The sequence below is a fragment of the Pezoporus occidentalis genome, unplaced genomic scaffold (assembly GCF_034315485.1).
Source record: "Pezoporus occidentalis ecotype Australia unplaced genomic scaffold, CSIRO_AGI_Poc_V1 ctg166, whole genome shotgun sequence".
Classification (NCBI taxonomy): Eukaryota; Metazoa; Chordata; class Aves; order Psittaciformes; family Psittacidae; genus Pezoporus; species Pezoporus occidentalis.
The window spans coordinates 2,844,515-2,870,741 of NW_026913488.1; the positions used below are offsets into that span (position 1 = coordinate 2,844,515).

At 42.4% G+C, this 26,227-nt stretch overlaps 1 protein-coding gene across 2 annotated transcripts; it reads left to right on the forward strand.

The window, feature by feature from the left end:
- Nucleotides 1-6,761: 6,761 nt before the first annotated feature.
- On the forward strand, nt 6,762-21,535 carry LOC134160934 (urea transporter 2-like). 2 transcript variants are annotated; one of them, XM_062613400.1, is made up of 10 exons: nt 6,803-6,886; nt 12,349-12,518; nt 13,465-13,627; nt 14,348-14,537; nt 16,011-16,139; nt 17,018-17,210; nt 18,727-18,874; nt 19,502-19,636; nt 20,588-20,637; nt 21,307-21,535. In XM_062613400.1, the coding sequence occupies exons 2-10, from the start codon at nt 12,432-12,434 to the stop codon at nt 21,481-21,483; spliced, it is 1,272 nt and encodes a 423-aa protein (XP_062469384.1). In that variant the 5' UTR covers nt 6,803-6,886; nt 12,349-12,431; the 3' UTR covers nt 21,484-21,535. The 2 variants fall into 2 exon arrangements, with proteins under 2 accessions (XP_062469383.1, XP_062469384.1); XM_062613399.1 differs by lacking the exon at nt 12,349-12,518 and having other exon boundaries at nt 6,762-6,886.
- Nucleotides 21,536-26,227: the final 4,692 nt, after the last annotated feature.

Below are 26,227 nucleotides of genomic sequence, written 5' to 3' on the forward strand. Positions count from 1 at the left end.
CAAGGCCAGGTTGTATGGAGCCTTGGGTAACATGGTTTAGTGTGTGGTGGTGTCTCTGCCCATGGCAGGGGGGTTGAAATGAGATGATCTTATGGTCCTTTCCGCTCCTAACTATTCCGTAATTCTATGATTTTCAAGGGTTACAGAAATACCACCACTTCAAGGGTGAGGTCTGTTTGTCAAACACTGTCTTCTCACTCCCTTTTCAACAGAAGAGAGTATTTCATTTTGGAAGATGGAAGGAATTCAGACAGGAAACAAACCCTTGATTGCATTTGATTTTACAGTTCTCAGAGCGTCTTTTACAAACTCCTGCAGCTGTTGCCACACTTCCCAGGGGTGGGATGAGAAGGATGGGGATAGCTTTATGAGAAGCAAAGGGTTTTTTCCACCACACTTTCCCTGGGAATGGGTTTGGGCACCATTTGCTACAGCTCAGCAGCTCCTGAGAGCACTCAATTACCTCGGTGCATTTAGTAGCTTAAACCTTTGTGGAGCTGCATCCTAATATCCTTCTCCAGGGACAGCCCTTTGCATAGATAGTTGAAGCAGACCCAAATCCACACTCCCAAAATATACAGCTTCATTCAACACAGCAGGGTTGGAGCACTGAGCATATAAAGGAGCCCTTCCAAACACATCCAACTACCTCACCCACCCAAAATGCAGAGAGGTTCAGGCTGCTTCTCACATCTCGGAAGCTGCACATCAAGTTGTGCTGTGCACTGAATTGCCAGAGATACAGAGAGATAGACACATCCCTGACATGTGCATCTTAGGATGAGCTGCAATCTTTTTATCCCCTCTCTCCAGGGTACTTCATCCTGTGCCTGACCCCGCTTCTCCATATTTCCCTAATTTCAACTAAGTGCTGACAGCTCTGCTGCTCTGTCATCCACATATCTCTGCTCTGTTAAGCCACTCAGCCAGAAGCCAGGCAGGGACTTCCTGGCTATGGAGAAAACCAGAAAGGCAAAGGTGATAATAAACTTTCAGCCAGTAATAGTTTCTTACTGTAGCTGAGTGAGTTTATTTCATGTGTGTAAATTAAACCCTGTCAGGGCACTTTCCATTCCCAGAAATTGAATTCTCCAACAGATACGACTTTTTTTTTCTTTTGTCTACTCAAAATGTGTATCTTTACTGCAGATGGATTTATATTTGCTTGTGTGTGTGTGCATGAAGATGCTGCTCTGTAGTACTGCTTGCAAAGTCCCAGGACTATCTACAGCAGTGTAAATCTACCTCTATCCTTCACACTTATTTTTAATTTTCAGTTATTCCTACTTTCTTCTGCTTCATCTGCATTCTACAAGTCCTTCTTTTGATCAGAGCCACAACCCAGGCAATATACACCAGCTTCCACTTCTGTTAAGAGCTATTTGGCAAGAAAATAGTAAACAGTAGGATTTACATGCTGGAAAAGTTTCTCATTAGAACTACTATAGCATTCTGCTCTTTGCTAAGGCCTAAAACGTTCATCTCCTACAAGGTTTGTGAGAATGGATTATTTCCTTGAAAACAAGCATGCCTTGGGTGAGATTCACAGCCTGAGATTAGATGCAGGAAGTTAAGTGAATGGTCTCTGAAATAGCAAAAATGGATGAAACAGCATAAAAATGCCTTGCCTTGTGTCATAAAACTGTAGCAAGTCCAGCCAGCTTTGTCATTCTCATGGCAACCCTCTGTCTTGAGCTAGGTCTGGAAAATGAGCCTCTTCGGATGTGGACTTTCCCCTGGAGCCAGGAGAACAGGATAGGGGTCTGAAGCTAAAATTTAAAACTGAGTTGTGATTTCCCCTCCAGTCTTGAAAGTCAACCTCAGTTTCAAAATTCTCTAGGAATTCTAAGAATTCAGGATGTTTCAATATCACTGATGAATTCTACAATGCTGCAGATGACCAGAAAAACAAGCAGCCTTGAGGTCCAGGCTCATGGCAGGAAGAAGAGAGCTTTTCTTGTTCCAGCTCCTAGATCCCAGGATAAAGAAACTAACAGGGTAATGCCAGGAGCCTGGCAAAACTGGTGCTCCATCCTGGAGAACAGATGGACACAACAGGGAGAAAAGAGAGGATGTGAAGCTGTCTGAAGCTGAAGATGACCAAACAAGAGGCCAGGGTCTTCCAGCCAAAGTGCACATTACTTTGGGAACAACTTTGCCACAGCAATTGGAGCTAGGATCATGATGGTGAAAATAATGATTTCCATTGGAGTTCCCATAGATGCTGGCATCTCAATCTCATTCCCACAGGCATCCAGGTCACACTAGAGGAATGCCCGCTGCTGATATGAAAAGTGATAGTGACACCTGGAAAAAGGCAGAAAACGCAAAAACAAACAAGTGGAGCCAGCCAGTTGAACGCGCTTGGCTTTGCTTTTGGGTATCATGAGAGACATGACTACGTGGCCTTTCTTGGGGTACTAGGGAGAATTCCTGTGCTGGACACCATGGCCACTTCCCTAGTGAATGGGATGGTACCTGGTGGCAGCTCATCACCACGTAGGTGCTGTACCACCAGCACAGACCTAGGCATGTACTGGTCATAACCATCTAGCTCACTTCCAAGCAACTCTTCGCTCCCACTAGCAGCAATGATTTAAATACCATGAAAAATCTGCAGCTAAAAGAGATGAGTTGTTCACTAACCCAGTATTCCTGTATTCAGAGCATCAGCCTACTGGAAGAGAGCCTGACCCTCTGCCTAAAGTTGGAACCTATTTGACATAGCAGCACAGAGTTTTTTGACACCCTACTCTAGCCATAAGACACCTACAACCTTCTCTTCACCAATTCCTGCCCCACTCCTATTGAAGGAGACAAACTAATGTTCTTTATCAGAAGTGGGTTTCAAGGGAGCAACTGTACAGACTTGCAGCTGCATGGACTGAGAAAGTGAGTCCTGAGAACATGTCAAGCTGAACAAAAACAGCAGTGGGTTTCCAGAGCAGGTGGTAAGAGGAGTGAAGGGATGAGTGTGAATTAGAAGAACTCTTTATTTTGGGAGCATACATCAGCAGCAGTATCCAGAGCCATACACAAGCTCTGAGCATGGAGAGTATTGATTGTGCCAGGGCTGGGGAACTGCTGTTTATAGGTGCTGTCAAAAACAGACATCTGAATCTTCGGTCTGATTTCTGTAACTGCCCATGTGGCTGGGCTGGAAACATACCACAAGAGGGAGCTGGACACCACAGATGAAAGACGTTCCTCTCCATCCTTCCCAATAGCCACAGCTAAAGGCCGTCCAGTTGTTGCACTGACGAATGTATCTAGACGGTTTCCCAATACGTGAATATGGGAATATGCTCATTGGTGCCCCATCCCTGGAAGTGTTCAAGACTTAATTGGATGGGGCTTTGAGCAACCTGGTCTAGTGGGAGGTGTCCCTGTCCATGGCAAAAGGAGTTGGAACTGGGTAAGCTCTAAGGTCCTTTCCAACCTAAACCGTTCTATGATTCTCTTACTCAGCACTGGTGAGACACATCTAGGGTATAGCGTCCAGTCTGGGGCTCCCCAGTACAGGAGAAACAGGGACATAGCGAGCAAGTCCAGCAAAGTGCCATGAAGATGGTTAATGGATTGGAGCACCTGTTATACAAGCAGAAGCCAAGAAATCTGGGAGTGATCAGCATGAAGAATTGAAGGCTCAGGGTGGGATCTTAGGTACAAATGTCTGGTAGGGGAGAGTAAAGAAAGCAGAGTCAGACTTTTCTCAATGGTGCCCAGTGACAAGAGCTCAGCTCCCAAGTGATTTCCTCACCAACAAAGGATGACACAGAGCCCACAAACAGTGGCTGCATTTTACACATCTACAGCCCAGCCTAACAAAGGTATTTTTATCATTTACATGATTTTAAAGCATCCTATGGAGTCCATGAGCTGATGCACCTCCCTGTGCAGACCTGATCCCTGCAGAGGAGCACAGCCAAAACCCACAGTATAATGGCAGTCTGCTACAAAATGGTTTTCAATGCACCTCTTGAAGGCCACTGAGCCTTGAGAGAAGAGTGGAGACAGCGTGTGAAGCTGGATTAGGGACATTACAGTCTTTCTTGTCAGAGCTGACAAGTTCAAGCACTACCCAGTTAATGCAGCTACACAGCTCCTGCCTCAAGAGCTGCTTCAGTCAGAGATCATTCAGGCATTTCTCTGGGAGAGCTAGTCTAGTTGGGAACCAGCCACCAACCCGTCTTCTGACCATGTAAACCACTGGGCTCGGTCCAAGGGGTGTTCTCAGAGCCTGTTTCCCGCAGAGAATAGAAGGCAGAAGAAATGTATCAACCAGCTTCACCAGCAGATTCCTGCAGAGTTAGGCCATAGACCCAGCCCTCCTTTATCACACAGGATCTAGCTGTCAGACACCAGCCCCAGCTGCCTTGTTCTCAGTACAAAGTGGTCTTCACACTTGCCTAAAATTAAGAAGCAACTTTCTTGTCATGTGCATGCTCACTTTGCACATCATTACATGGTTACCTAGTGCTCACCCAGAGCTGGTGGCACAGTGCAGGCAGATGGTATCCAACAGTTACATAACAGGCACATGGCACACCTTGATCATTTTGACAAAGAATAGCCTCCCCTGTTTTAGTCTTCCCATTTGAATTCCAAAGCCCAAAAGATGGAAGAAGATACCTATGTTCTTGTGTGCCCAGCACAGATTAGTGATGCGCATCTGACTTGACATGGATTGAATTACACCTGGAAGCATTTCTATCATTTGTGCCTTTCTGCACCAATCCTATAGAGAATTTCAGTCCTTGGGCCACCAGGAGTGCTTTGGCGATCTAAGGTACACAGCCATGAGCAGAAGTTCCTGCAACAGACTGCAGCACTCAGTCTGGGACCTGGCCCAGACCTTTTCAAAAGGTGATTGTAGGAAACACAGGGATTCCATAAGACAGTAGTTCCAGTAGTGAAACCCTCCCCATAGCTGGCTGCACCTAGGATCCAGGGAACTCACCACATGGCAGTGGAGAGCATCACTGCTCTGCCTCTAACTTACAGAGCAGGCTGCTGCCAAGGACCTCATTCCCACGTAGGTGTCAGCAGACTCTGACCCTGTTAATTATTAACCAGCTCTGGTAATCTAAACAAAACATCGCTCCAAGTCATCCATCACTTCAAGCCAGTGGCTTTTCTGTGACTCCTTTCCAACTTGTCAATGTTAAAGAGCCAGAATCAGAAAGGGGGGTCCTGAATCTGCTTCCCAGAGGAAAGAGCCACCCCACTGCTCAATGGATGAAAGTAACACTACCTGACAGTGAATCCTGCCAGCCCCCTGCACAGCATCCCTTTTACACAGAGCAGAAAAGATGCTGTTTAAAATGACCTGAGCACCCCTGAAACATGAGAGATGCGAAGCCTGAAACTCAATCCGATCAGATTCCCTATGTGTATCTCCCAAACAAATTACCCAATGTGTGTCTCTTCTTTTGGGATGCAAAGATTCATTTTACCAATGAGAAAGCACAGGAAGCCCCAGAAGAAATTAATAGTAAAAAGAAAAAAAAATTACTGCACTGGAGTGAAGCAGCCTCCCCTGCAAATTTCTTGTAACATGTACTACTGGGTGCAAACTCAGTGGATGGCAGTGTCTGGCTCACTCACAACACCTGGTAAGGCCAGATTGGACAGGGCCTTGAGCAACTTGGTGTAGTAGAAGGTGTTCCTTCCCTTGGCAGGGAGTTGGAACTAGATGATCTTAAGGTCCTTTCCAACTCAAACCAGTCTGTGATTCTATGACTTCATGAGCCTTGCTTATCAGCAATGCCAAGCTCACAGTCGCTATCAGATACTATGTTCTTAGGGGAAAAAAATTATCCAGTCTCTTGTTAAAAACACCTCCATCAAAAGAGAGGCACCCTGGGAATAAACATAGTGAGAATAACATCATTTCAGCTCACATAGATGATGAGGCTGTTTCCAAAGGGCTGAAGGAAGCGAATTCATAAAACTAGATTGGTTCTGGTTCAGCAACAAATCATTCACTCCAGCTCTTGGATGAATTTGTGGATTTGCTTCTTTAAGCCATCACTGTAAAAGACTCCTAAAGGGAATTAAACTGTGGTTTGGATTAGCCTAACTTGTTCCTTAAGCTTACTAGCTTTTCCTTTGTACTTTTTCCCATAATTCACTCTCTCAAGACTTTCCTTTCCATCCTCTTCTCTGCCTTTCCCAGTGATTTCACAATCTTACAAGCCTCTCATATATGCCACACATTGAATATTCCAAATTTCTCCAGCAAGCCAAGGTGGGCAGGTTAAAAAAAAAAAGAAGGAAAAATCCCCTTGAATTTCTCAAATAGCCGATAAAAAACAACTAAACAGTAGAAGATCACCAGGTCCTTCGTCCCAGTGTGATAACAGAATAGTGCCTCAAAAAACTACCTAGAAATGGGACAACCTGACAGGTTGCTGAACATGTCACACTGTGATGCACACTCCCAGGTCAGTGTTTTGAGAAGGAAGGATCCTGAGCTGTCTTGGATAAGAAGAATAACACTGGAGAGGTTGAGCTCAGGTATACCAAGAGTCCACTTTGAAGCCTTGAGCCTTTTTAAGTGGTAGAGGAGGAGAAAGGACAAAGTTAAAGGCGAATTAACAACAACAAAAAAATAGCAGCAGGGAACAGTACTTCTGGAGAGGCTGCTGGCAAGACACCAAGGACAGAGCAAGAGGAAAGGTGGAGAATTCGAGAGGGAACTTTCTTAATTTTTTCTCCGAGCTCACTGAGTGGGAGGAGAAACAAACTAATTAGTAATATCAGGACAGGAGCCATGCTAGCCTATATAAGCTGGTGGGGCATTTTCTTTCCCCCACTCTCTTTGCCTAGCTTGTCTTCTGTCCTAGCCAGCAAAGCAACTGCTACCCCTGAGCTCATCAGAGAGGTAAGAGCATTCTTTTAGTTCCTTTTAACGTAAGCAATGAAAGTGCACTCTCTTACTGACTCACCTGGATCTTTTTTCTCCCATAAAATGCCTAACAAACAGCATTTGAGCAGTCCTCCTGAGCAAGAGCAGCTAAGGCTCAAGACATTCACTAAAGAGGTGAGGGAATGTCACAAGGATTCCAGTTACTGAGAATTTTCTAGCAGGGTGAGGATTTATTAGTAGGGCTTAGCCCAGTTTGCTGAATCTCTAAGAAAAGAATTAATAAAAGAATTAAAAAAAAAAAATTAAAAAAAAAAAACAACACAACGAACTTGTAACTCTTTAACATCTCCTTTTACTGCTTTTCTAGTCTGCAAAATTAAAAATGCCCAGATAGTAATAATGTAGAGTTAATGTGATAGTGTGTCTGGATTTCTCTGTCCCCGAGAGACAGATCTCTGAAAATTGAATTGCGAATGGGCTTAATGAATATTTGAATCTGAGGGATAAGCTTTCTTTTGAACTAATGCTTTGAAATGTCTCTTCTATGGGAAAACTTAAACTACCTTTTTGTTTTTTTCAGTGAGGTTCAACTGCATTAGAATCTCTCTGTTTTGGGGAGTGTGCTTGTACAGGTGTGTGTTCCTATACATAACGCAATATTACACTTGCAAGCTTTGCTAAACCACTGGTAATGTTACAAGGGCTATGCTAAGAATCTGGCCCTTTCCTCTGATTGTACTTGGATGCAGGAATTCCTCTAAAAACATTCTGCACAGAGAGCTGGCTGCCTGCATGCTTCACAGCAACAGTTCAGAGAATGTATGATTCAATGACTGTAATCGTGCAGTAGCAGTTCCTTGGAGAAACAAATGCCACACAATAGCTTAAATCCCCTTGATTTACAGAATAACATTAATTTTATCAGCGAGAGAGTAAAATTCTAGAAAGAAGAGAACATACTAGATAATTTTGCTGCATTTTCAGAGATAAAAGCCCAACTCTCAAAAACACAGCATCAGCTTGGAATTAACTATTTCTTACCTAGGAGTATTAAAGCAATTAGCCAAATCAAAGCCTCTATTCCTTTCCAAGCTGCAAGCACAGCACTGCTCTTATCATGAATACCACATTACAAGCGTGTGACAGGGCTTATCTCTACTTCATCAGGTGAATAAAAGAGTAGTTGCAGGCCAGATGTTGCAGCAGAAGCACAGAGTCTGCCTCGCTGCAGCTCTAACGAGGCATTACTGAGACGCAGCTTTAATAGGCATTACTGAGATTCCGTAGGTATGGCTTGACATGGAAGAAGTGTACACAAGTGGAAGAGAAATTGATTTAAAGAGACATGGAGTTGCATAACACCAGTGCTTTGCTACAGGGACATTCATTAACTCTGAAAAGATGATAAAAAAAAACAATAATTAGCTTATTGGTCCTGGGATGTTTTTGTTTTCATGAAATAGAAACATCTTTTTTATCTTTTCTATTCTCACAGGTTCCATTTCATAGCTGATACAAAAGCATTCAGATACTTTTAGCTGCAAAACTTTCCTTCTTGCTTATGTGAGGATGACAGGGAGATATTATCCAACAGCACAAAGATAACTAGACAACTGAAGGCAGCAAATATCTGGAATTACTGGAGAAAAGCAGCAGTGATCCATGTCTAGCTGTCACTTTTCCACCATGGGAAAATAGTTTTAAGTAGCTCCTCTGCACTTGCAGCAGAGCACAAATCAGTCCTTGTACCACAGAGATGAAAACCACATTCAGACACACTGCTGCTCCTTTATCACACCAGTTACACGCTGGCATTGCATTTCCTACCAGACCCATGGAACACCTTTTCAGAACATACATGAGGTTAGGCATTGCACTTCAAGCTGTGTGTCTTAACACAGCTTTAGTTAAGAATCTGAGATAAAAAAGAAATGCTTTCCCAGGCAAATAGAAATAAGGACTAAAAACTAAAGTTAAAAATCCTGACCCCTGCAGAAGCTAAGCAATCTATTCCAACAGAATAGTCCTTTCACAATTGTTTCCATTTCCTTTCTTCGTGCACTAAGAGAAAAAAAAAAAAAAGAAGCCCCCTTTGACTGAAAACTGTGTGTCAACTTAACTTCAACAGCAGGCCTTCAGAAGACCTGCTCTACTCTGGCCTTTATGCAGACCATGCACACTTCAGCTTCAATTACAGTACAGACATCACTGTCTTACAATTCTCTGAACATCTCCATTATTCTGGGATGAGGAATCTTTTGTCTTCTGTCCTTTACAGAATTACAGAATCACAGAATCCTAAGGGTTGGAAGGGACCTCAAAAGATCATCTAGTCCAACCCTCCTGCAAGAGCAGGGTAACCTAGAGTACATCACACAGGAACTTGTCCAGGCGGGCCTTGAATATCTCCAACGTAGGAGACTCCACACCCCCCCTGGGCAACCTGTTCTTAAACAGTTGCTATTGTCTACTGCCTAAACAAGTTAATGTGTTAGCAGATCATTAATCTCAGCATATATGAAGCTACTGCTTCTTACAGTATCAAAAATTATCAAAACTGCTCAAAATATTCTATTTTGCTGCCAGTTTCTAAGTGGTGCAGTACTTAGAATCATACAGTCATGGACTGGTTTGGGTGGGAAGGGACCTTAAAAGTCATCCTGCCACGAGCAGGAACACTTTCCACTAGACCAGGTTCCTCCAAGCCTCCTCCAACCTGGTCTTGAGCACTTCCAGGGATAAGGCAACCACAGCTTCCATGGGTAAGAAATACTTCTTTATACTTTCTTTGGGCAGCTAAGTAGAAGTAACACAAACCCTCCATGCTCTGTGTTTATGGATGGATGGTACAAGCCTCAGGACTGTGGCAATAGTTCAACCTCCACACACCAGAGGCAGACCTCATGCAGCACTGGGATGTGAGTCAGGGTGGTCGTGAAACCAATAGGGCTGGATCAGGGTCTATTACCGTGTCATAAAGGTCTCATCAGAAACCAAAGGTGCTCTTGGCCTACCCATTATGTATAGGGCTGTTCTGCAGGTGGTAAGAGTGTTCAATCAGTATTTCATTTCCCCTTACCATACATGAGTTGATAGGAAAGATGAACTGAATTCCATGTGAGATGTCTCTCTCTAGAGGCATACATTACGTGATAAACAGAGACATAATGAACATGACCCATGCTACTGGCAAGGAGGTAACCATGGTTACCCCACAACCACTGTAATTTTGAGTATTCTGTAAGAGCATACACACAGGGCATTAGCACAGCCTTGATGGAGGGTAAAGTTCAAACCAGGTTGGTGGAAGTGATTTACCTGGTCACCTGGTCTTTTTGCTGTCCCAATTGCATCAAGACAACTTAATTTCTTCCAATGAATACCCAGAGCAAAGGAGTTCTGTGCTTTCAGATTTGCACCATGCAGGACTGCCTGAACTATGCATTTAAACACCTTTCCACACCAAGGCAATTCATCAAGTTTTGATGAATTAAGGACTCCAACTTGACCAGTTTTCCTTTCCACTGTGCAAATGGACCAGGTGGTGACTCCAATACTTCTTTACATGCCCATTACATCCCACACTGAAGAGTCCTGCAGTGCAAACAGCTCCTCAATCAGCAGGCAGGGGAAACATACTGGGCATGCTAGCACAGGACACACAGCATCACTCAGCAAGTGCAAGAGCCCTTGACTTTATGGATTAGCAACAGAGAAAGCCTAAGTCGTATAAAGATTCTTTAAATTGAAAATGCAAATGCATTTTCACAAAAAATGAAGAGTATTTATCTTGACTGGAAATTTTGATTTAACTGAAAGTGCATCAAATTCACTTATTCCATTATTTCAGAATAAAATATGAGAAAATTGAAGGTTAATGAATCAAGGTAATGAATTATAACTGAGCAGAAAAAAGCCTTCCAGCACAGACACACTGTCCCTAACAACACTTTCATCCTTTTTTTTTTTTTCCTTTAGTTAAACTCCTTTTGCTTTTGTGTCCTACACAAAGTCAAATTCAACAGTCCTCCAAGTACTGGGCCTGTCTTCTACCTCTTTCATGTGGAACCTACCCTTGCACTAGCTGAACCCTTGCAGGCAGCAGAAAATGTGTATTTATAATTTGTGCAAATATTTACTCTTTCCTGAAACGTCACCATCAGACCCTGATAACATACAGTAAGAAACCAGCCAGGATGTACAATAACCAGTCATTCCCCCATGTGGACTCAGAGCTGCTTTATGACAATTTTGGATCTGCAAGTGTAATGTCCAGGGCTGAGGCTGCTTTAGCTTGAGTACTCAGCACCTGCATTTCTAAAGTATAGATTCTCTTTCCCAGCTGCCAAAAAAGCTTTTACTGAAGTTGGAAGCAAGTCAAGGACTAATTCCAATAATTAGAATCATAGAATCATAGAATAGTTAGGATTGAAAAGGACCTTAAGATCATCAAGTTCCAACCCCCCTGCCATGGGCAGGAACACCTCACACTAAACCATCTCACCCAAGGTTCTGTCCAACCTGGCCTTGAACACTGCCAGGGATAGAGCATTCACAGCTTCCCTGGGCAACCCATTCCAGTGCCTCACCACCCTTACAATAAAGAACTTCTTCCTTATATCCAATCTAAACTTCCCCTGTTTAAGTTTTAAACTGTTACCCCTTGTCCTATCACTACAGTCCCTAATGTATAGTTTGTGTCATCCTATTTAGACTATTAACTCCAAAACTGAATTCTTTACTTCTTGAACAAGCTGCTACTCACCAGTGAGACCTGAAGCAGCTCTGTTTTTGTATTCACTCAACAACACACCTTGTCACATGTATCCTTTGTCTTGACAATTACTAAGAATTAGACCTGCTCTTCAGGAAACAGTACATTCCAGAGAAAGGTTTGGCTGGTTTAAATTTTCTGGTTTCATATTGAGAATTGGTCTTCAGACAAATAATGAATTGGCTATAGGACATGGTTTTTAATATTCAGTATTTATAGCTGGTGAAAGTCTGTCATCCATGTGCCTGAATTAAGCTGTGTAGACCTTCATGAGTTGCCAAAAGGTATTCCAGCAGCTCCTAATCCAAAGGACATGCCTCTCATAGGGGATCCTGTCTCTGCCAGCCTTGTGCGGATTTCCTAAACACCTTAGTTAGCCCTAGACACCGCTGTTTAGCCTATAATGCTCCCCTACCCGGTTTAAGTCTTGATATAGTGCCTGCTAAATATAATAAGAGTCTTTTATTTAGTCCCTGAGGGTTTCTTATTTACATGTGGTCACCTACCTTGTCTTACGCTAAAGAACAATGGCCAGTTGTCCTGGTTTTGGCTGAAATAGAGTTATTTTTCTTCCTAGTAGCTGGTGCAGTGCTGTGTTTAGGCTTTAATCTGAGAACAATGCTGATAACACGTCAATGTTTTAGTTGTTGTTCAGTAGCACTTATCCTGATCAAGGACTTTTCCGTCTCTCATGCTCTGCCAGTGGTGAGGTGAACGGAAAGCCGGGAGGAAGCAGAGGCAGGACACCTGACCCGAAATAGCCAAAGGGGTATTCCACACCACAGCATGTCATGCCCAGTATATAAACTGGGGGGAGTTACCCAGAAGGGTCTGATCGCTGCTCGGGTCGGGCTGGGCATCAGTCAGCAAGTGGTGAGCAATTGCATTGTGCATCACTTTTTTATTCCTTCCTTTATCTCTCTCTCTCTTTATTTCCTACTATTATTGTATCATATTTTACTCTTATTTAAATTATTAAACTGGTCTTAGTTCAACCCATTTTTTTTTTTTTTGTATTTTGTCCCAATTCTCCTCCCCATCCCCCTGTGGACTGGGGCAGGGAATGAGCGAGCAGCTGTATGATATTTATCTGAGGAAAGCACTCTGAATTTGGCCTACAATCTCCTAAATCAGTGCTGGGTACTTCTAAACATGGGACAGCTGAAAGTACAATTCAGTAAAGAAAAATTTATTGTACATATGCACGCGAGTAATGAAGTAAGATGCCATGAATAACGCTCTAGCTAAACCATGCTCATGGGAAAGGTAAAGGTGATCCCAACAGGGACAGTATAGAGACCTATAAACCTAACTTTAGGTAGCTATCATTGGTGGCTGATGGATAAATTCAAACTGGAAATATGCGTTAAGCAGCAGAGGAAACTTAATCACTGAAGCAGCTTCCTAGATGTGGTGGACTTTTACAGAGTTGGATCTTCAGGTAAGTTTCAGCTCCTGTGAAGCCAGTGTCCTCTGATGCCACCTTGTTCTTCTTGAAGTCACCCCTTAAATCAAGAACTTCTTGATTTCTAGAACACATTGTGTAGCTGAGCAGGCTGTTAAAATCAGGTAAAAGACAATTAACTGAAGGCTCAGTGGTTTCTTGTGGTGTTCAAATCCATGACTGCATGGAAGCCTGGAAGGATAGAAAAGGGTCCCAAAAGCACATGAAAAGGGATGTGAGAATCAGATGTTCAAAGTAAGGACCTTCCTTTTTCTGGCTCCAAAATAAATCATGATGAGTGAATAAACAGGGAACAGTAAAAAGCATTGTAATGAACTGTCTTTTTTTTTTTTCCCCCATTTAATTTTAACAAAGGGTTGGAATATCAACATGGAAAACAGTGTCGATATCAAGATAGAAAACAAGGGGGAAAGAAACCCAGTAAAGCAGAATCCACTGATCAAAGCTGGGAAGAGGTTCTGTGGAGGTGTTGGGTACCTCACTGGAGACATGAAGGAATTTGGAGCCTGGCTAAAAGGTAAAGCTTCTTTGTTGTGACTAATTAGGAGATTCCAAAGAAGAATTATATCAAAGGAGTAATAACTAACTTCTCAGTAATGTGATTCAAGTCATACTAGTGCAGAAACAACCTCTGCCTTGATTTATTTCCATTTTGTGGGGAAAAAAGTCAGTTTTGTGTAGAGATACGCACACTGCTTAAATCTTGAGGATGACTGAGATGACATTTACCTCCCAACATGCCATGTACAAAGGAAATTTAATCCCACAAAACATACCCTGGGATGGTTAGTTTTTGCTCTGCCATTCTTCATAAGACTCCCTGTCTTTTCAGCTGAGCAGTTTCTGTCAAGACTAATGCCACTGTGAAGTTAAATTGCATATAGGTAGGTGTTCTTGGTCCCCTTAATAAATCAGTAATGGGATACACACATGATTTGCCATCTGAGGCACAGATATAAATTAGCTGGTTCACATGAATCTGGTCCAGGGTACTTTATAACATGGGACTCTGGCAACCATACAGTTCATCTCAGCTTTCCAGCTGTAAGATTTCACTACAGACCATAATAAATCCCAGTCAGATTTTACTGTCTTGTTGATTCATTGCTTCAGTTGTGCTGCCAAGTTCCACCACCAAACCTCCTCCTGAGTTTCAAAAAATCAATTCCAAATCAGTACCACCTGCATATTTGGTTGGTTTGTTTTTTCTATTACTATTTAACTTGATCTTTTACAGATAAAACTCTCATGATCCAGTTTGTTGACTGGGTGCTGCGTGCGATATCCCAGGTGATGTTTGTCAACAATCCCATCAGTGGGATCATCATCGTTGCTGGCTTCCTGATGCAGAACCCATGGTGGACACTCACAGGCTGTTTAGGAACTGTTGTCTCCACTTTAACAGCACTTATTCTGGGTCAGGATAGGTAAGTCCATCATTTTCCCTTTCAAATATAGACTGTCACTTCAGTGCTGATTTATGTGTTAAAAAAGCAACATGGAGTAGAAGTACATATCTAGCATTCCTGGCTAATAATCTGGTCTTGTAGGACCAGACAAATCTACCTTATCAGCTGCATCTGGTACAAAAGGACACTGGATATAATTGCAGAAAAGGTAGTTGCTGACAGGACAAGGGAATCAAGAATGGGAAATCAAAGTTCAGTTGCATGACATCCTTGTCTCTAAATTGGAAGGACACCAATTTGACAGATGGACTGCTTTGTTGATAAAGAACTGGCTGGACGGTCGCACACAAAGAGTTCTGGTCAACAGCTCCATGTCCAGTTGGAGACCAGTAACGAGGGTTTTCTCAGGGATCGGTGTGGGGACCAATCTTGTTCAAAATCTTTGTCAGTGACATGGACAGTGGGATTGAGAGCACCCTCAGCAAGTTTGCCGATGACACCAAACTGTGTGGTTCGGTTGATATGCTAGAGGGAAGGAATGCCATCCAGAGGGACCTTGACATGCTTGTGAGGTGGGTTGGTGCCAACTTTATGAAGTTTAAGCATGCCAAGTGCAAGGTCCTACACCTGGGTTGGAGCAATCCCAGGCATAGCTACAGGTTGGGCAGAGAAGAGATTCACAGCAGCCCTGGGGAGAAGGACGTGTGGGTGTTGGTCGATGAGAAACTGAACATGAGCCGGTAGTGTGTGGTCACAGCCCGGAAACCGTACCCTGGGTTTCATCAAAAGGAGCACAACCAGCAGGTTGAAGGAGGTGATCCTGCCCTGCTACTCTGCTCTCATGAGACCTCACTTGGAGTATTGCGTGCAGTTCTGGTTCCTCAACATAAAAAGGACGTGGAACTGCTGGAACAAGTCCAGAGGAGGGCCACGAGGATGATCAGGGGACTGGAGCACTTCCTGTATGAAGATAGGTTGAGAAAGTTGAGGCAGTTCAGCCTGCAGAAGACAAGGCTGCGTGGAGACCTCATAGCAGCCTTCCAGTATCTGAATGGGGCTATAAGGATGCTAAGGAAGGACTCTTCATTAGGGACTGTAGTGATAGGACAAGAGGTAATGGGTTAAAACTTAAACAGGGGAAGTTTAGATTGGTTATCAGGAAGAAGTTCTTTACTGTGTGCTGAGGTTGCCCAGGGAAGTTGTGAATGCTCCATCCCTGGCAGCGTTCAAGGCCAGGCTGGACAGAGCCTTGGGTGACATGGTTTAGTGTGAGATGTCCCTGCCCATGGCAGGGATGTTGGAACTAGATGATCTTAAGGTCCTTTCGAATCCTAACTATTCTATGATTCTGTGATTCTATGACCGTTGGCAGATCTTCATTACAGACAGTCCAGGGAGGGAGGGCTTGATGAGGGCACTGGAAGTAGGGATTGATGTGAGCAAAGCATCTGCGAAAGATATGATTTTAAGATACTTGTTCTCTTCACACAGATCAGCCGTAGCAGCAGGCCTGTATGGCTACAATGGGCTCTTGGTGGGATTGCTCATGGCTGTCTTCTCTGATAAGGGAGACTACCACTGGTGGCTTCTGCTGCCTGTAACACTGGTGTCCATGATGTGGTAAGTTACATGACTCATCTGCTTCTTACTCCAGCCCCAGAGCCCTCACACTGTGACTGAATTGTTGTGGTTTTATGCACTATGCAGACTACAGTGGAAAAGAAACAAAACTGGCAGATGTGTGCCACTAAATCTGTAGCATTATGTTAAAATCAAGTATAACCAGGAAACAAAGAAAATACCACATAATCACAAATAAACCCAATGGGGAAAAGGAAAATTGATGGCTGATTGTGTGCAATGCAATGCCCTCAATGTTAGCCATGCTACTGTGATGAGCCCATTCATTTTTATTTCAAGAGGAACATTATTTTAACAGGGGAGATTTAGCATAACTTTGATGTGAGCCTTTCTTTTTGATCCATAAACTTCAATAAGGACACACAGTTCACTCAGACCTGGCTTGGGTGTCCTAAATTCAGTCTACTCCAAGTGCTATAGAAAAAAAAAAGTAAACACTGCAACTGAGCTAGGAATAATTTCATTAAATCACTGGATCTCGCACAAGAGTAGAGGATCTTGTCTCCTTCATGGTCACCAAACTTCATGGTCACCACACTCTCCTTCATGGTCACCAAATAAATAAATATTGCACCAAATTCACCCCATATATTAAATAACACCACTGAAACCTGCACATTGATAATTGCATGGGGAAGGGTAGGAAATTAATTTACTGAATGACCCCAGAATACCTCTGATTTTATCAGACAGATTGAAGAAATTAAACACCTTAAAAAAAAAAACAAAATAAAGTGAATTTCCTGCATGGTGGTTTTTGTTTGGATTTGGTTTGGTTTTGGTTTTTTTTTTTGGTTGAAGTTGGGATTTTTGCCTAGCTGACAAGCTCCTAGTAACACCATATGTTCTTCTTTCAGCCCTGTTTTCACCAGTGCTTTAGGGTCAATCTTCTCTAAGTGGGATCTGCCTGTTCTCACCTTGCCTTTCAACTTGGCCTTGACTCTCTACCTGGCTGCATCAGGACCACATAACCTCTTCTTCCCTACAATTGTCATTCAGCCTGCAACAGCAACACCAAACATCACTTGGACAGATGCTGAACTGCCAATGGTAAGATGTCAAATATAACAGCCTCCTCCGTTTACAAAGAAACCACTGTAGAATGGTATTATCTTGCTTTATATTGCTACATTATGGCCTGCCAATACAAAATTGCATTTATAAGATAGCTATTACCCAAATAATAATAATATTATAAACCCAATAAAGGTTTACTTTAGGAATTGGCATTCTTGATATCCTGAAAATGAGAATGTTTCAATTCTGTCACCTTTCATTTGCAATTACATCTAAATATATATATTATGATTTTCAAAGAGGCTGCAGAATCTAATTACCCATTACTGTGTATACACTGATCAGCACCCCATAGCTAAGGTTTGCTGAGACTACCAGTTAACTCAGATTAATTTTAGTTTTCCATGTACAGAGTGGTGTGTTTTTAAAATTTCATCTTTCTGATTAGAAACTAGGAAGCAGATATTTCTATGGAAGAATGATTACAAACTTGGGTGCAGGCACATGTTCACATATTTTAAGTTAATATTCAAGTAGGATTTTTCCAAAAGAACATTTTACTCTTCATAAACAATATAGATACTAGAGTAATAGCTTTCCTCCATGGCTCAGCAGATTATTTTGAGGTGTTCCCAGGGAGTGATAAAGAAAAGGAAGTTAATTGACACTAAATGTCAACCCCCACAAGTGACATTTCTCAAAGAACGTTTACCATGATGAAGAGGACTGTTCCACACTGAGGAACACTACATTTTGAAGAAAAGTGTCTTGAAACCATTGCTAAGAAGTGAACAAGTTGAGCTCTGTCCCATCAACCCAGCAACTCCCATTCATATTCCCAGTGAGTCCCAACAGAGTTTCAGGTATATATGTAGATCAGGTACGTAGCCTAACCTGAGTGAAGTCTTCTAATTCTAGCCAAGTCATTATTGGCCATTTTACCTTTGGATCTGCCCACTCAGAGAAATCATAGAATTAAGTAGGTTGTAAAAGATCTTTAACATCATTGAGTCCAACCTTTACCCCAGCACCTTTACCGAGGCCACCACTAAACCATGTCACTAAGGGCGTCATTTACACAGTTTTTTGAATACTTCCCAGGGATTCTGGTGATTCCACCATTTCCTGTTCCAACTCCTGATCACCCTCCATCTTAAGGAGAATGTCTTCTCAAAGGCATCATCTCCCTGAGCGCTTCCATTTCCTAGATTCACAGCATGCAAAAAGCGGCAAAGCCAGCAGCATGCATAAAAGTGACGAGCAAACCCTTTCACAAAAGACATTTACCTTTGATATTGAGCAAAAAACCTGGCGGAGGAGCTCATGGATAGGGAGCAAGGCATGACTCGTTTTCATTGAAGGGGGAAACCCTATGGAAATGCCCTGCTGCCTCCTGAGCAATGTCCAAACTTTCCACTTACAGTCCATAAAGCCAGACTGCATCCAACATGAACCTGGCCAAGAAAAATAAATATTAAAAAAAAAAAAAAATTAAGCCAATAAGGAGCTCACTTTTTTCCTAATTTTTTTTTTTTTTTCGTTTCTGCAGCTCCTGCAATCCATTCCAGTTGGAGTGGGTCAGGTTTATGGTTGTGATAACCCCTGGACTGGGGGAATCTTCCTGATTGCTTTATTTATCTCTTCTCCTCTTACTTGTCTGCATGCAGCAGTTGGATCAGCAGTGGGGATGCTGGCAGGTAAGAATTTGACATGTGTCACTGATTTTATAAAAGCATGGAGAATAAAAGATGAACCACAACGATACAGTCACAAATGTTCCTGCTTGAAAAAAAATACACATAAGCTTCTGTCTTAAGAATTCTTCTGATTGATTTCCCTACTCCCTACCTCATTTTGTGATGGTGGAAACCTTCATAACATTTGGTGGCAGAAAATTGGTGGACTTACTGATGGAGGAAATCTTCAGACAAAAGAAGCGTATTTTTGGCTAAAATTAATTTTTATCGTGAAATACTTCATTTCTGGATATATACTGACAGGTTTAGGAGCAGCTTACTAAAAATGATTGCCATAAATCTGAATGTGCAGGCTTTAAGGATACATTTAAGGTTCACATGTACACTCATTCACTCATGTATATTCTGAAATTGCATAGCCAAATTCAGGTCAGTATCACCTAGGAAATGCTGTCCTGATTGTATTAGATTAAAGTGTCTTTAGTCTTAGACTTAGCAACAAAACTACTAATGGGAACTTCATGTATGTATGCTGGCTAGAGCCCTTAAAAAGCTGGATTCATGCCATTTTTCAGCATCTTTTATCTCTTTGGCCAAGGAATGACACATCTTTGATTTATTTTCCAGCACTGAGCTTAGCAACACCTTTTAGCAAAATCTGCTCTGGCTTGTGGGGCTACAACAGCTCCCTTTCATGCATTGCCATTGGAGGCATGTTCTACGCTTTCACGTGGCAGACACATTTGCTGGCAATTGCCTGTGGTACGTACCCTATGGATATTCTCTACTGCCCCATTTCCTTAAAAGATGCACTTATACAAGAGGGGGGATGGAGCCTGGGGACCACCTCAAGACAGGCAGATGGAGTTAGGAAAGACTGATGAATAATGGAGTCAGATGGTGGAGCCTTTGCTCTAATGTACCGTGACAAAATAAAAGCAGTGCTTTCTCTTCCAGCCAAGAGTTGTGTTTAAAATGAGAGATGCAATCAGTAGATGCTGATTAACTAAGGTCTTTGAAATTAGATGCTTAATTTTGAGGCATTGATTGTGTTTGTTCAACATTGCTGGATGAATTGTATTGTTTTTTCGAGTCATAGCTACCAGCTTAAATTCCTTCTTTGGAGGAGAACATACCTGAACTTTGAGAAAACTGGAGCTCAAGATCAGCCTGCATGTGTAGTTAGACAATAAAGTTTCCCAGTCTTGTGAAATAGATACCAAAGCCATGAGTTAGGCAACAGAGAATGATTGAAAAACTATTTATAAGGCAATTTCATATGAAATTTCAATATCACAGTGAGCTGAGAATGAAACTATTGCTCATTCAGTGCTCATATAAAAAAGATTAGCTTTGTATTTCATTGACCCACCTTCTAGCCCTAGAAGAAGGAGAGATGGGGGTGGAATAGTTATTTTCCTATTTAACCCAATCTAACAAGCTACACACTTTCCACGTCAGTGCATTTTTCAAAAGCCTCTGTTTTTATAGTCACATTTGTCATCACTCCAGTTCTTTTGTTTTGCCCTTTCCTTGAGCTTCAGGTTGAGGGAGGCACAGTGCAAAGGTAAGAGCTTTTAAGAGGGGGCTTATCCCCAGGTATGGTCATAGACATGGTTGAGCTACCTAAGGTAGTGTGAGAGATGTTTGTCTTTGCTGCTCTACTCCATGAGAATCTGAACTCACCAGGAACTACCCTATTCCTTTTCACAGCGCTCTTCAGTGCCTACCTGGGAGCAGCAGTAACTAACATGTTGTCTGTGGTAAGTAATGTAACAGCTGAGGCCTTGCTCCCAACAATAGATTTGAACACAGTGTATTTTCCTGACTCGTCAGGCAGAACACCAAGACATGGAGAACCACTGAGCTAAAGGCAGAATTAATCCAAGAGAGGGGACACCATCTGCCCATGGCTTTGGTGTGTTTCTCACTGATACAGGCCACTTACAACTTTTCTCCTTGGAACTTGCATGAACTTGCATGGCTCAGCCCACAACACCTCCAAGATAATTACATATCATTTGTGTCTGAGGTGATTGAGAAAAGGGCCCTCCACATGTGTAAAGAAACCTCAAATTTGGTTTAATTGCTCTGCCCATGTGCAAAAAGGCATCCAGTACAATTGCCCAGGGAAAAGCTGAATGCCTCTGGTATATGCTCCAATATTAACTCCATCCAAGACCACTGCAGATGCACAAAGAGAAAGCAGCCTTCTCACCACAGCTGGTAGATGTTGCAGGTTAATGCATAGTGTCAAGATTCCATGGAGAAATATTGTCTCCCCAGGGAAGAGATCCCATGCAAAACCAAGTCAAAAATTCCTTGAGAAAGCTTTTTTCCAAGCTACCTGGCTCTGAGTTTTGTTCAAGGTTTGACGGATCAAATGAAAGAAAGACGCACAGTAAATAGATGGTTTTTATTTTTCTTTGCAGTTTGGGGTACCATCAGGAACCTGGGCTTTTTGCTTGTCTGCACTGACCTTCCTGTTAATAACCACAAACAACTCTGCCATCTACAAGCTGCCACTCTCCAAAGTCACCTATCCAGAAGCCAATCGAGTTTATTACCTGAAGATGAAGAAACATCAGAGATCTTGTTGTAATGTATGAAAACCCAAGAGAGATACTTTGCAGATTTTAAGGCAAGAGTACAACGTGTTTCCCCCCCAAAAAAAAAAAAAAGTAATTTGCTTGCTAAAAAATCAAAAGACTAAAAAGAATCACCCCCTTCTGAGTAGAGAGACTTTTTCCACTGCATTCGTTTTATCCTTAGTATGTAAGGGACTGTGCTGTGCTGGAAGAGCCTTTCCCAAGACTAATCTGTAATGATTTAAAAGCACATACTTGAATTTTAAGCAGTGGGGAATTGATAGAAATTCAAAAGAAAAATGGGTTTATGAAATCTGAGTCATAGCAATCAGACACAAAGCAATAAAGAGCAAAGTATCTCTCAGCAGTTAATTAATAGCTAAAATCAGTTTATGACAGCAATCAGGTATGTCTTAGAAAGCTTCTTAGTAGCAGATAAGTGGAATAAAGAGTATCCTTTGCTAAGCAGAAAATAGGTAGTGAAAAATTCTACTTGGAGGATCTCTCAAGCCCAAGTGGAGAGACATGATGTAGCAGTAATCATCAAACATAGGATGGACTCAGATAAATTTCAGGCAGCATTGCTAATACTTGCAACACTAGTGGTAAGGAAATCACAATAATGGCATAGAGGGGATGTCTGTCAGCCCCATCTTTTGCATGTTTTAGTTTGTACTAGGCTGTAATATCTCATGAAAAAAAAAAAAGTTTCAGGCCTACCCAGTTGCAGAGAAAAGTAGCAAATGTCAGTGAAAAGAATATTTTTCTACCAAAAAAAAAAAAAAAAAAACAACCACCAAGTTTCATGAGTTTATGTTACTCTAACAATTTTTCTTAATACTTGGACTTGGTCATGGGTTAGCAAAGCAAGGGACAGCTGCAAAGGCATTGCTGTCCCTTTCCTAATCAATAGAATGGCTGTGTTCAGCCTGTGCACAAGTAGAACTAATTTGAACTCATCTTTTCCACCTCTCTCACCCACATCATCTGTTTCTACCCACAAATACCAAACAACAAAATTCTTCCCCATCCCAGTCTGCTGCTGAAGTTGCTTCTCTGCCATTTTTCTCCTGCAATAAGAAGGGGATGTTTGGGGGACCAGTGGACTTAGCAGAGGTCTGCAGCTGATTAGCCTTGTGCCATGTTGGTGTTGGTCGATGAGAAAATGAACATGAGCTGGCAGTGTGCACCCGCAGCCCAGAAAGCCAACCCTATTCTGGGCTGCATCAAAAGGAGTGTGACCAGTAGGTCAAAGGAGGTGATCCTGCCCCTCTACCCTGCTCTTGTGAGTGAATACACTTGGAGTATTGTGTACAGTTCTGGTGTCCTCAACATAAAAAGGACATGGAACTGTTGGAACAAGTCCAGAGGAGGCCACGAGGATGACCAGGGGACTGGAGCACCTCCCGTATGAAGATAGGTTGAGAAAGTTGGGGCCTGGAGAAGAGAAGGCTGCATGGAGACCTCAGAACAGCCTTCCAGTATGTGAAGGGGGCCTATAGGGATGCTGGGGAGGAACTCTTCATTAGGGACTGTGGTGACAGGACAAGGGGTAACGGGTCAAACTTAAACAGGGGAAATTTAGATTGGATATCAGGAAGAAATTCTTTCCTGTTAGGGTGGTGAGGCACTGGAATGGGTTGCCCAGGGAGGTTGTGAATGCTCCATCCCTTGCAGCATTCAAGGCTAGGTTGGACGAAGCCGTGGGTGACATGGTTTAGTGTGAGGTGTCCCTACCCATGGCAGGGGGGTTGGAACTAGATGATCTTAAGGTCCTTTCCAACCCTAACTATTCGATGATTCTATGATTCTATGTCTGCATAGGCTCCCAGGGTCTGCAGTTAGGAAAGGAGAGAGCTGACCTTGAACCCAACAGTGCTTGTCACCTTAATAGGTGTTAACTCATCCTCCTTTCTGCCTGGCTCCTCTAGATACTTCGTTTCATGATGGAGCTGACATCTTCACCAGGAACACTCCATGCATTCAAGTCCCTCAGTTGTCTTAATCCTACATGCGGTAATGTCTCTCCTGGGAAAGCAATCAAAACCCCTTTCTTTTGTAGCAGAGGAAATAAAAGGTAGCCTGTGAACAGTGCTACTGCTGATTTCTGAGGCTGGGTAAAAAAAAACCACAAACGTATCTTCTTATGAACAGCAAAAACATCTGAATGAAAAATATTTGGGATGAACTGCTGGGAATATTTTCTAGTGAAGTGGTAGGTTTTCAGATGTTTGACAGTATTTCTGTATGACTGACACTCCAGAGTTCACTTGTAAAAATGTAGCATTCCCTGTGTCTTATTTGGCAAATATCTACATAATATTTTGTGGAGTTAATTTTTAACACAAATATTCATACCTTTCAGGGTTCAGTATAAGTTTTCCTCTACTTATCATCACTGTACTCTTCCAAAGACAATTTATCTCTTAAATAAGTAGCTTAGAAGATATTGGGAAATAAAGTTATGAAATCAGTGTAAAGGGGATATTTTGGAAGCTGCTAAATTCTGGTCTTTTTACTTAGGGTATTTTGCTGCACCAGTATCTTCTTAAATGTTTAAGTGCAAAATTTGCTGCTGTACGGGAGGCACAATCAGACCAAGGCACAGTAACGTGCCTGCAGAGTTACAGGCAGAGCTGGAAACTTCTTTGGGATCAGATGAAAACTTGTTCCTAGGGGAGATGCTGGACAGGCCTTCAGATTAGGATTCAGTGAGGTCATGTTCTGCCCAGAGGATGTACCTCTCCAAACTGTGACGGAATGAGGACATATTTTGATGTCTGAACTGACATCTCCCACCTAGGACCATATATGTCCCAAAGAGGCAAACCTACAATGTCTGGCTTTCATTCTTGTGTCAAGAGCTGCACCCGGGTGAGAGTACACACTTTATGACCAGTGTAAATCAACAGATTTCCTCCAACTGGTGCTATTTCAGCTCACTGTTGCTGAGCAACAGGGATATTTTGGCAGTACCGTAAAGAAACCTTACGCACAGACCAGAGTAACAACAAAAGATGAAAGCTGTGCCTCAGTCATTAAATTTTTCACATCTTTCAGAATTAATTCCTTACTTTACACTATCCAAGAAATCACTCTTCCCTTCACTCTGTGCAAGATAACAGTTATTTTTTAATTTGACATGTATATCCTTCAGAATATGCTTTTTCCCCATTCTTGTTCATAACGCAGCCTTTGCTAACAAATCTGATTTATCTTATTATTGAAACCGGTCTCTTTTTCTTTACATCAAATAAATGCTATTTGAGTCACAATGGTTTTGTCCAAGCACTCTTTTTGAATCCTCTGTTCTGACACACAGGTAATACCAGTCTCTTAAGAAATATTTATGCTGGCAGGAGTTTTGGGGCTATTTCCTTGGTTATTTCCCCCAGCTTACCCCTCCCCCCTATGCCAACATAACACAGCAAAAGAGATAGCACAGTGACTAATATCTCTAAAATTAAATAAAGAGAAAACAATTTTGAGACAATCACTTGAAAACATTGCTTGGAATCAGATTTTATCCAAAAGTCTAATGCAGGTGAACTGCCTCACTGTCATTTCCCAAGCTGCTCTCATGGCTTCTGTCTGATGTGCATAACTCTTCCCAACACTCCCAGTTCCATGTCAAGCAACTGCACCAGTCTCCACCATTTGACACCAGTGTGCCTGCTGCTCCAAAGTACTTTCTGCTGTGATTCAGCTCCCCAGTACCACTGTCTGCAGCCACACACCTCATAGACCTGCATAAGGTTTCCTATTGGAGACAAGGGGTGGGAAGGACAAGAGATCACAGGATGCTGAGTCACATTCAGCAGATTTTTGTCAGCAGAGCCCACTCCTCTCCCTTCCCAAAGCAGCGTTGCTTCTTCATGGAGCCCAGAGTATCCTGGCAACACCCACAGCAATAACAAAAAAAGGGCTACTGCCCTCTTTTCCCCTTCCCCCTGTAAACCAGTATCTGGCCAAGTGCACAAGAGGCCAACATCCATCCATGCATCAAAGTCATTGCATCCTCATGATGCTAACTGGGAAGAGAAAACATTCAGCCCAGATTACCTGAGGACCAGACCTGAGAGCTGGCTGCAAAAGCAGGATGAAAAACAAAAGGTATGAGTGCAGCACACTACCTGTTTAGATGCTCAAATCTGGGGACATTCAACAATACAGTCTCCTTTATCTGATCCTCCAGGATTGTTGTGGGTTTTGTTTGGTTTTACCATGTTGTACATGAAATACCAGCAGCATAAAGAATGTTCATGTTGATAATAATCTAATCTTTTCAATCTTGCCATTTAGGGTAAAGGGTAGAACTGACACAGAATTTGGCCATCACTAGGAATAATTCACCTATTAAGGAAGGTGCTAGCCATGAGGAAGCAGGTCTGTTCAGTCAAAAGAAATACTTGATTATTTCCCCCAGAGTCTAAGCATCACAAAAACCACTATGCCAACTGAATTGCTAGACACAAATGAGCACCTTTCCAATGGTTTCTCTTTGTCTTGCCACAGAAACCTGCCTTCAGGTAAGGCTTTTTTTGGTACCAGCAGTTCATCTTACTCAAGATTTTGAATGACGTGGGGAAACAGTATAACTCTCAAAGCAAATACAATGACTTAAGGACCTGACTCAGCTTATTCTCAAAGGCACAGACAGGCCAAGGTAATTAGTTTCCTATGCACTGAAATGGAAAGTGTTTAATCAGGAGCTGGAAGCCTTAATGTTTCATAGTTATGGGCCAGAAGACCTGGGCATAGATCC